An 11,785-nucleotide genomic window follows, 5' to 3' on the forward strand; every position below is an offset into this window, starting at 1 on the left:
TTATATTGTGTACAGTGAAAAAGCGTAAAAATATTGTGGCACTATCTTAAGGCCTGTAGGCTTCTGAAGTCCTCTGTCTCCTATGTTTTACCCCACACTTACAACATACAGCCTCCAGTAAAACAGCACAGTAATACAGGCTTTAGGACTACAGTATGTTCCTGACAATGACTTGGATCTGTGCTTGTTCCAAAGTTAAACACAAATCAAAGTTATTTAGGAGCTATAGAGGCACATCCTAATTCATTTTCATATTATCTGAACCCTGAGCTGGGCAGACTCGTTGATCTGAAATATAAAGATAAGCAGCCTCCATCTTCAGGTCACTAGTTCACTGCTGAACTGTTCTGTGTTTCATAAACTGCTTTCAGGAAGTAATTCAAGGAAAGTTATCTTACCTGAAGATGCAAAGTGGCTCGAGAGAAGCAAGAGAATGAAGATCTTCATGTTCTGATGAGAAGTAAGTTTCATCCACTTAACAGCTGAGTTGAGTCAGTGGAGTTGAGTCTTCATGGTGCGACTAAAGGGAGGAGGTGTTTTCTATTTGGATAACACGCCTCCTTCCTTCCCTCACTGTGTCTTTAGCTCCCCCCAGCGGGGATGAGAGGTTTAGACAGGGGTAAAACTTCTGCAGAAGGTTTTCCTGTGGTCTTTGGTCTTTGTGAACTCAAAATAAATTGAAGTTCTTGTACTAAAAATAATGTATTTTCAGGTAGAGGTGTATATAGATATAGATATAGATAGAGGTGTTAAACATTATTCAGAGGAGTCTAAACACACCTGAGATAATTATCTTTTTAAAAATGTGTTCAAGAAGTTTTTGTCCCTTTTGTTGCAACTAGGCCTGTCACGATAATCAATAAATCAATTAATCATACGATAAATTAAAATGAGCTCGATAATTTTGCAGGCCTCGATAATTTCCATTTGCATGCTTGTTTGTTTTCCTCGTGTCTCTCACTAGAACCCTCTTGTCAGTCACTAGCCCCATTCACGCAGCCGTTTGCATGCGGGGATACTGCGCCAATTCTCCGCATCCGCCTTTGTGTGAACGTTTCAGATGCGGTGACGGGTGAAATTTCGCTGCGCCTCCGGAGGTAGTATCAGAGGCGAACCGAGCCGGCGGCGCGGAGCGAGGGCGTGTCGATCTGATGGTGTTGGTGTCTGATAACTCTACAGATCCTTCACTCAACAAAATAAAAATAAATGTCCCACAAAGCAACGTTACAGGACCAAACAACAGGAACGTAGTAACTGGTCGTGTCTTTGGCAACTTATGAGGAAAAAAATACCAAAGTTATTCGTGAAGAAGTGTCTGTCAGCCTGTCGGTCTGACCGACTCTTCGTCACATTTCTGCCCGAAAAACAGCGTCTGTCCCCGGCAAAAAACTTATACTCACCAAGTGTTAGTCGCGCGACGGTCAGTTACTGTTGTCATGGTGACGGTCAGCCCTCCCGAGAGTGAAATAGTCAGACAGCGTCCAGTTTACTGATGGCGATTATGTAATTATGTAAATGATAGAAAAACGTAACTTTGTCACTTTCCAGGATGTTTGGTGTGTCAGGATCTCAATCACAACACATTATAACAGCATCCATATGATTATAAACAGACAGCTGGTACATGTTTAGATTAACAGGAGGACACCGGGGAAACACCTTGAAAAAAAACACATACGTCATCATCATCACGTGTACCGTCACGCCTCCGCATCACTACAGACAATGGTGCTAACATTGTTGCTGCAGTAAGGAACAGTGGCTGGCCATGGCTCAATTGCTTTGGCCACAGCCTCCATCTTTATTTATTTTGGATATTTAAAATGTCTTTTTCACATTCCAATGTTAAATATTCTTTAGAAATAAAGGTTTATTGATCTTTGAAAGGGTGTACTTGCGTTATTATGCCATTATCATTATATTAGTTGAAAAATGGTCTCAAAGCGACAATATTATCGTTTATCGCAATAATTTCTAGGTCAATTTATCGTCCAGCAAAATTTGTTATCGTGACAGGCCTAGTTGCAACACATTTAATCATATAAAGAACTAAATTTCTATACTGTATAAAGACATTTTCTATTGTAGCCCTCTCACTCAACTCTGTTTTATGATTTTCATGAAAACCCCCTTTATGTATCAGACTGCATGGGAGTGAATTGATGAGAGCTACTAAAATGTATAATTTGGGACGTTTTACAATAATTAACACACATTGAAAATGAGTCTGGCTAAACTGCAGAGAGGCCTGGTTAGTGTATTAATTGCAACTATACTGTTAATGAGCATTAATTTTCCCATGCAGTTGACTTTAACCGTAACTACAGCTCTTATTCAATATATACAGCATCAGCATGAAAAACACCTTCAAACAAGGATTTAGCAATAATAAACAGTTTTAATGTTAAGTTATGTTATGTTAATTGTTCTGAATCAGCTCATAACCAAGAAATACAGTCACATGAGAAACCTTCTACATAGTAACAGCCCGGGGTTTGTGTAGTGTTTCAGTCGGTACCAGTGATGGCGGCAGCTGGAGCTCATATAGAAATCCACCTTGAAACCGCAGGTCAGGATACTCACCCGAACCACGGAGAAGCGATCCAGCAATTTCCTCCAACACCTCTTCCCAGAGGCAGCGACGTGACCACAGACCCGTCCAGAGGCTCGGTCCTGTCCCGAGGCTCGGTCCGTCACCGACTCCTCCGTCCTGCAGCAGCCGCGGCAACGTCCAACGTCCAACCTCGTCCGCGGCGTCTCCTGATTAGCAGCTAGCGATGCTAACAGCTAGCAACAGTCCCATCGCGGTCTTCAGCTTGCGCCAGTAACGAGCCGTCACTTCTACAACACGCTCGGTTACACTTTTAACAAAATAAAGCAAACACTCGCATAAACTTCCGCTTGATGACGGTAAATAACACTTTTCCATGAAGTTATCTGACAGTTTGCTCGGACTTAACGTCTTTCCGCTTCTCTCCGCAGCTCTTTCTCTCCTCGTTTCCCTCGCTTTCCCTCCAGTCCCGCCCCTCTAACAATGCGACAGGTTAATCCCCAATAACAGAGAAAATGATTGACAGCTGCCCAAACAAATGAGAACCCGAGTCACAGAAACCTGAGGCGTTCAAAGGCCTTTCAAAATATAGGACATTCTGGTGTCATTCGCCACATTAACCATACAAATATTAACAGCAGCAATACATTTAAAGGCCCACATCAGGACACTTTACCAGCTGAAATAAATGTAATAAACCCATATAAACAGTATTATATAGTAACATTTAATCATTTTCTCTCAGGGTACCTCTGAATTTAAGTCATTTCTATTATTGTTGTATGTTGCTTGTACATTTAATTTGTGTTAACCGTCAGCTCAAATCACTACTGTGAATAAACATGTTTCAACATGTATCTCACTCTGAGTCTCTCAGTCTCAGTTTGTTTCTCTTTCTTTCTAAACGTATCTTATGACCTCCTCAGAGGTGAAGCGTTACAGGACATCAGTCAGTCAGCTTTTTAGTTGTCAGAAGGCTCCTTTAACAGAGATACTGGCTCGCTGTTTAATCTCTAACTTCAGTGTTCATGCTAAGCTAAGCTAACCTTGTCTGGGAGCTAACTCTGCTCAGAGTTAACATTGATATCAATCTCCTCATTCAAATCCTCTGTGAGAATACTGAACGTTCAGGTAATATACTGAAGTGTCGTCACAAATGAGCATGTGGACCAAACTTTTTAAAATGTGAGGGTTTTATTGAAAAGACAAACATCAGCACAAAAAGAAAGAACAATACATTTGAGTTTAACATTTATTCATGTTCATTAATGTAAAGGAATTTACATGTTTAGTCTCATAAGTTCATAGTTGTAAATTTGTGGATATACATCTCCCACTCTGCTCACCGCTCATACGAGAGACGCACTGGCTCCATGATAGACCAAACTCCATATTCTCCATCTATAGAGTGGTGCTGCAATAACATGTTTTTGGAGGCTAACCCTGAAGTTAGCATCGACCTGGTTCCCTCCACAAGAAGTCTATGGGATTTTTTAATTGGATTTTTGAATATCGCTGAAAATAATCTCTGTGACAAACACAAGTTTATGATTCTTACATGTTTTGTTTGTAACTAAAGTCTGGTCATATGTTGTCCCCTGATTGTTTTGAGTATGAATTCGACAGAAAACAACAATTAATAAAACAACCAATCAGAGTCATAGAACATAGAACAGTCCCACCTTTTCAATCAGTACTTTTTATATAACTGTACTTATAGTGCAAGAAGCCATCTTTTACTGTCTTTTAGTTCTGCAAAGCTAAATAAAGTGACACCAGGAGAGTCGCTGAGTGTGTTTGTCATTCAGGTCTCTGGATTCAGCTGCTCAGAGAGCTCTGTGCTGTTGTCAGGAGCTGCAGGTCAGAAACAAACATCCAATATTGAACTTTTAGAAACAATAAATACAGGAAACAGTGTTGAAAAGGTTCATCTGCACAATAATGTGAAACTTTCTTTAATCTAAAACATGAAGTGTGAGTCAGATCAGCTGAAATAGAATCAAAGTAAGTTTTACTTACAAGATGGAGGGCTAATGGCTGAAATCAAAACAAAAGACAAATCATTTCAGTCACAGTTGTAAATGCCAGATTATCTTTAGTCACTTTATTCCTCTCTTCTACTCACTCAAACTGAGTATCTGTTTATACTCAGTCTGTTTAGTGCTGACTGTATTTACTTTCTCTGATGCTTGTTTTAATTTTGCAACCTGAATAAAAAAATCAACTCAAAGACTGAAATCAAAGTAGTGAAATCTTTCCTTTTTCTCTCTCACCTTTCTTCTCTTTGTAAACGAGGAATCCAGCAGCACCGATGAGAATGAGAGCAAGAACAACCACTGCAGCAGTGACGAGGACGGTCATGTCACTGGGCTTCACTGTTGAATACAATAACAGTTTATTTTTACTGTTTTTGTTTTTTTCAACATGAATTCCCATGCACTCCCCTTCAGCACCCTCTGATCTCACTCTTACCCCAGTTGGTCCTGATCCGATCTTTCTCCAGTTTGGTGATGATGTCCTCCTTCACACCAGAGAGCTGAAACACACAGTCGTACCTCGTCCAGTCTTCAGGTGTGACTGATGAAAGGTTCAGGTCAACACTCATCTGGAAGGTTCCATCGAGGTTGGGGAGGATCTCTCCGTGGTCCACCTCCTCATGAAGCTCCTCTCCATCTTTCCTCCAGACGAGTGAGGCTCTGTGAGGGTAGAAACCTGTAGCGTGGCAGCCGACTGGAGAGGAGGGAGTCTTCTGGAGGAGAGACACTGAGGGAAGCGCTGGAGAGAGTTCAATGAAACAATTTCCATTTTGAAACACTGAGAGTGAGCAAACTTACTTAACTCATACTAAGTGTACACTGGCTATCACAGTCTGAGCATCGATGGAAAGAAATTTCAGAACAGCCAAAATGTCAGTGTGTACTGATTGGTTAGGACAACATTGAATCTTACAGCTACAGAGAATAAACAGAGAATACAATGTAATGTCAGACTGACTGCAGTGATAACACAACAGCAGTTCAGTCTGAGCAGACTGTATGAACATGATTGTGTCCATTAAACAACATCAGGTCATGTGATTCTACCTGTTCTCAGCAGAGAGCTCCTCCCATAGGCCAAATACTTCTTCAGCCACTCAGGGAAAATCACTGTGAGGATATACTGATTGAACTTCATTCTAGCTTTGTCAGCATCCCATTTCAGTTTGGTGTTGAAAGCCTGTGGTTTTAGAGCGATCCATGTCTCTGTCTTCAGGTCAATTGATATGAAGTCTTCTCCATCATAACCATACTGATTAAAACCAACAACCTCTCCGGTCTCATCATCCCACTCACAGCCATTCATCTTCTGTAAAATGTGGACACCTGAGACAGAGACAGAGAGAGAAACACCTCACCTCATCACTTTAAGGTTTAAGATGCCAACAATGAACAGTGATGCAGCGTCCCTGGTTTGAGTCCAAACTATTATAGAGAGGACTAACACAAAAACAGTTTTATCTAGTTGTGTTGTATAGTAGTTATATTCTGTGAGTTAAAAAAAGTCAAGTCGAGCGTCAGTTGTGTGAGGCTTTGACTGGTGAAGAGATTCACCTACCTGTGTGCAGGGAAGGAGTTTAGTAAGGGGAGGACATATATGCTGGGTGTGTCCTGTATGTTTCTCTGTGTGAGACCATGCTGCCACATGTTAGTTTGTTTGAACTTATTCTGCCAACATGTTCCTGATACGCTGTTGTTGTATCCTTTAAGTTATGTGTACATGCATCCAGATGACGTATTGTTTATATCTTTTAAGTGATGTTTAAATGCAGCCAGTATTTATAATGTGTATCTGCCTTCCCACCAGACCGTGGTGTATTATCTGGAGTTGTTCGATTCCTACTTCCTCTCCTGTGAGAAGCTTAACCCTGTAAATATGGCTCATATTTAACCCTAACCCTAACCCACGGCGCATATTTAGATTTACAATCATTGTGTATTGTTATTGTGTATTTACTTTTGTTTTGAATAACAGAATCACAGTGAAGGATTACAGAAGACTCATCCTTCATGGATGCATTAATAATGTAAGCTACCTTTGTTCTCATGCACTTTTTGTGTTACTTAGTTTTGGCATGTATTCATATATATTGATCTATATTTGCTGTTGTACAGAAATCATCCATCCTGTCATTCATCCATCCATCTGATGGAGCATTCCCAACTCAATAAATGATTTAAAGGTTCTTGGATCCTCGTGCTTCAATGTGCACACCAATCAGATGTTCTGTGGTCCGGTCATCCCTCTGCTGTACGGCATTCTCAGGTTCGTTCCCGGCCACCAACATCTCATCCTCCGCTGGCGATGTGAGAGGACTTAGCTCAGGCTGACCTGGCTCGGCTGCCCGGCTGCTGCCCACCATAGTAGCCTACTGCTAGCATTGACTGCTAAGGTGTCTGTAGGAGGCAGCGCCGCTCCACCACTACCAAACGTCTCCGGTGCGCTAGCAGTGTTAGCATCCTGCAGGTCGTCCCGGTGAGTTGTAGTACTGGCACCGCTGCTATGAGTACCATCGTCTTGCCTCATTTCTCTGGTGAAAAATGTTGAGATGGATGGAATTTGCTGCACCAAAGCAGCATTTTTGGCTTCTTTTTCTTTCCTTTGTTTTCGTTTAGCTGATCCACTGAGGGCCCGCTTCTCCATTTTGAAAACGCACTGTACGTTTGACCCCCAGCGTAGGTAGTCATTGTGTCATCACACATTACTGATTTAATCTTATAATTTCTAAAACATTCAAATGATTGTATTATCATACTACATATTCAAAACCACATTCATTCCAATACTTTTTTAAATTGTACCAAAAAACCCCCCCCAAAAAAACCCTGAAGGCCAAGGGCCCCTATTGGCTCTGGGGCCCTGGGGACACGCCCACATTGCCCATGCGGTAATCCGTCTATGCCTCCACGTCGGACTGTCGTCTCGACTCTCTTTTTCGTCTTTTGCGCGCCGCAGCCAGACAGGCAGGTTGTGACTCCGGTGTTGGTTTTTCAAAATAAGGGTATTTGCAGCGTAGCGTCACATTTCATGAAAAACACCATGTTTTGTGCCAAAATTCACATTTCATACAATAATTTACATTAATATAAACATAAAACAACATAAAAACAAGGTAAAACCAACAACAAAAAAAAACATTATTCTGAAGGTGTGGCGGCTTTTATTTTGCTGTGGCAGTGCGACACAATCAATTACATGTAGAGGAAACCCTGTAATTATAAAGAACAGTTCATGAAGTAAAAGGTGAAATATAACATCGTACATACTGTACCTCCACTTTGGTTGAAGTGCTGCATCAAACTATTGATTCTGTTTTTGAATTTAGTTGGCTCCCGCTCAAAACATAATCCTTTGTAGTGCTCCATGTGTTTCGGATCATCTTCCAATAATTTTTTCACCCAGTCGTGTTTTAATTCGATTATCTTTTTGCTGCTGTCGCAGTAAACCACCAGATTATCATCAACCAATGCAGCTGCAACAAACTCCGGGAAGTCTGGGAGTCCAGAAGATGCAGTGAAGATATACTTCAGGGAGTGTTTCACTGCAGGACAGAAGAGGTTCATACATTCAGTATAAATACACACATCATCATCACACTCATCATAAATATGATGTCATGGTAACACTTAAGGTTATGGCCTGCCATCTACAGCATGAATCTTCTTATCTAACTGATCTATTACCTATTCTATCATTACAGGGTTCAGTACGGCCCACCAACTACTGAGAAGCATTTTGGTGTTTGGACAGACTTTAAAGAGAAGTTACACTAGTACTAGTACTAAGTACTTTTAACGATCGGGTTCCCCTTCTAATATGAACGTGAGCATCCTTTATGGCTGCAATATATTGATATTACACCGTTACTATGATAAGAGACTATATGTCATCTTAGATTGTGGATATTGTTATATCATGATATAAGTGTTGTCTTTTCCTGGTTTTAAAGGCGACATTACTTGATGTCATTTTCTGAACTTACTACTACTTCTACTTGTTCTAATACTTGTCTTCACCCACAGCGTCATTATATCCACATTACTGCTGATTATTGATCAGAAATCTCATTGTGTTTATTTTTCTAAAATATTGTTGCAATATTGATATCAAGGTATTTAGTTAAAAATATTGTGATACTTCATTTTGTTATCCAGTCCTCGCATTAATGTGCTTTTGAGGACATTTTTTAAAAATATCAAGATATATATAGTGTATAGTAACAGCCTACAAATATCGTGGCATTATTTTAAGCTCACATCAGCCCTACCATCCATGAGAGACACACAGAGGTCACAAACCAGTGTCCACCACCAACATTTGTTGGCGAGGTGAAGTGAGTTTACTGTTAGAAGAAACACACTGAGTTTGAAAGTTATAAAATGAACTGTGGTTTGTCCTTTCATACTGTATGATTGCTATTGTGCAATGACTTTCATAAAAAACTAAGAACAACTCTGTGTAACAACAATGTCAGTCCACATCTACCTGAACCACCTAACAGGCTGGACACACTGGATGCCTGTGTACTGTGAGGCAGCTGCGTTGCTCCTGCCTGCTCTGTCTGTTTACAAGGAGTGTTTGACTTTCTAGATAATTATAGAAACATATGATGACGTAATTTATTTTTACCCTGCTGAAAGTTGTTAGTGAACGATGAGCACCACACAGTCAGGAATCACACAGAAACAGGTGATATTGATTACTTAGAGTATTACATAGTAACATTTAATCATTTTCTCTCAGGGTACCTCTGTATTTAAGTCATTTCTGTTATTGTTGTATGTTGCTTGTACATTTAATTCGTGATAACCGTCAGCTCAAATCACTACTGTGAATAAACATGTTTCAACATGTATCTCACTCTGAGTCTAAACACAGGCGAGTAAAAGTAAAACTAAGTGTGTGTAAATAACACTAATATAAATATGATACTAAGTGAAAATATAAATATGATATGAAGTGTGTGTGTTTGCTGTGAAGGAACACAATGCAAAAGTTTTAAATGTGCAGGACAAACAGCCTCCATTCAGTATGAATACACACTCAGAAATATGATGAAATCAGTATGATTCACTTAAAACAGTCTGATCAAGTTGAAGCAGAAGTGAAACTAAACTTGGAGCAAAAGAGTCGAGTGGACTGTGAAGTTTAAACAGTTTAAAGATTTAAAATGTGATCTTACCTGGTGATGAAACGTGACAGAAGAGAAGCAACAACAATAACGTTCTCATCTTGATTTGATGAAGACGAGTGAGTGAAGGACCGAGCTGGATCAGCTGTTTCCTGTTATTTGTCCTCGCAGAGGGAAGTGAGAGTGTTTCTGTCCTGAGAAGAAAAATAGTCCAGACCGCCTACAAGTGATCCAGTCCTCACCAACACCCCTCACATACAGTAAAGTGTTAACAGTGTCGTCAGCTTTTCCACTGAACTCCCTCACTTCCTTTTTTCAAATAACTATGGTGATTAAAAAAAACAAAAAACGGATCAAAAGAGCTTCGAGTCAGAGATTGAGTCTGACTGAAGACTTTGTTTTGTTTGATACTGTCTTTAAGTTCGACATCACTTGATCCAACTCATATCTGATTGTTCCTCTTTGGTGTCCTGTGTGGAGTGAATAGCCCATATAACAAAGCTTCTGTTTGCACATCTGGGGCCTTTAATAATCATTTATTCAACAGCTGTTTATTCAGAAATAGAGCTGCTGTATTTTCACCATGTTGTCATGTTTGTCATAAATACACTGTTTTGAGATATTGGGGGAGGGTCCAAAGAAAAACATTAGTAATGCTGGATGGTCTCGCTTTCTTATCAGATGAGACGGTAGATTCACCCCCTCCCCACCCCAATAGATTCTGTCACTAATTCAGTTGAGTCTGAACTAGAGAGAGGCGGACGAAGCCTTATGGAGCTTTTGGGCTTCAAACTGCAGCTGAAGGTCTTCATCCATGAGAAGATGAGTTGGAAGCAATTCTTATTCTTTGCTTCACATTGGTGACTTTATTATGTTATACAGTAAAACAAGACCATCGTCCCCACATGAGGACATCTTTTTTTCCCTTCTAAATCTACTTCCTGTTCAAAGAAAACATTAAAACACCTTTAATGTGAAAAATACCATTAGACTTTATTAATGCAAGAGCAACAGGCAATATGCAGAACAGTAATGAATGAAATGAGATTATTATAACCACAAGGAGAACTTAGGAAATACAAATTAGAGGACAAAACCCAATAACATAAATATCAGTGGTAAGAAATAAATACATTAATGACAATGTAGTCTTGAAACAGTAATACAGTCATTAAAACCCAGAAAGTACAAAAGAACGATAACAAGTGATGTCATATATGTTAAGAAGAAACATTTTAAAAACAGACAGCAGGTGAACAATGTCTCCACACAGCAAACGTTACTATTAAGTACTGAACTTCCCTTTTAGCTCTACAGTTTTAGGGATTACATTCACCCTCATGTACCAGCAACATATCAATGATTCTGTCCCTTCTTTATAGCTCCACAGTTTGGAGCCCATTGATTTAATCTCAGCGATTTAAGAGAAAACTCTTTTCTTGACTTGTTTCATTAAAAATCAAAAGAACAAGAGTAATGGGACAGTGCAGAATTATTCAGACATTCAATCTTTTCAGCGTTTACAAAAACTCAACAGAGAGGAAAAAAATATATTCTTTAAATTCTTGTAGTTACTGTAAACATGTAAAGTGCAAAAGTATTTATTTTTTAAACATATTTTGAAGTAAACATGGTGCTGGTAGGTGTGGCTTGTGTAGACGGACAAACCCAAAAATAGCTCCACAACTATCAGGTCAATATACATGATCTTGGTCTCAGTGGATAGTTAAGAGCTCAGAGAATGTATCCCCATGTACATTTTTATCATCACCTATAACTTATTCTAAATCAGACAGTAGATAACACCATGATAGCGATGATCCTTTGCACAGAGATGCCACTGAAATCATTCAGCAGCTCCTCGACTACAACTGAACCAAAGTGGATAGAAATACCACAGAGCACATATATTTTACAAAGGTTTCAGTTTGGACAGAACCAGTCAAACTTGGATTCCTTAAAGTACCCAGTGTGTGTGAAATATTTCTTTTATCTGCTTGAAAGGGAATCAGGCTATACAATACAATTGTCAGGGCCCTGTTTGTAATACTGTATATAATACCACT

General features: G+C 39.7%; 2 protein-coding genes across 3 annotated transcripts in view; both read right to left on the bottom strand.

The window, feature by feature from the left end:
- The window catches only part of LOC140993671 (major histocompatibility complex class I-related gene protein-like), a 51,617-nt gene extending 51,111 nt beyond the window's left edge, over nucleotides 1-506 (bottom strand). Inside the window, exon 1 of the mRNA XM_073463179.1 lies at nucleotides 399-506. Coding sequence (XP_073319280.1) covers nucleotides 399-471 — 73 coding nt within the window. The 5' untranslated portion in view covers nucleotides 472-506. The remainder of the gene's footprint in view (nucleotides 1-398) is intronic.
- Nucleotides 507-3,726: 3,220 nt separating this feature from the next.
- Nucleotides 3,727-11,785, bottom strand: part of LOC140993672 (major histocompatibility complex class I-related gene protein-like) — a 28,191-nt gene continuing 20,132 nt past the window's right edge. The window contains exons 1-7 of one of the 2 annotated variants that reach the window (XM_073463181.1): nucleotides 9,771-9,856; nucleotides 7,860-8,129; nucleotides 5,635-5,913; nucleotides 5,024-5,326; nucleotides 4,825-4,926; nucleotides 4,571-4,588; nucleotides 3,727-4,405 (exon numbers count right to left, since the gene is read on the bottom strand). In XM_073463181.1, the coding sequence (XP_073319282.1) occupies nucleotides 4,356-4,405; nucleotides 4,571-4,588; nucleotides 4,825-4,926; nucleotides 5,024-5,326; nucleotides 5,635-5,913; nucleotides 7,860-8,129; nucleotides 9,771-9,819 (1,071 nt within the window). In that variant the 5' untranslated portion in view covers nucleotides 9,820-9,856 and the 3' untranslated portion in view covers nucleotides 3,727-4,355. Of the gene's footprint in view, nucleotides 4,406-4,570; nucleotides 4,589-4,824; nucleotides 4,927-5,023; nucleotides 5,327-5,634; nucleotides 5,914-7,859; nucleotides 8,130-9,770; nucleotides 9,857-11,785 lie in introns of those variants that run through there. The other variant, XM_073463180.1, reaches the window with a different exon arrangement.

Source organism: Pagrus major, chromosome 3 (genome assembly GCF_040436345.1).
Source record: "Pagrus major chromosome 3, Pma_NU_1.0".
NCBI lineage: Eukaryota > Metazoa > Chordata > Actinopteri > Spariformes > Sparidae > Pagrus > Pagrus major.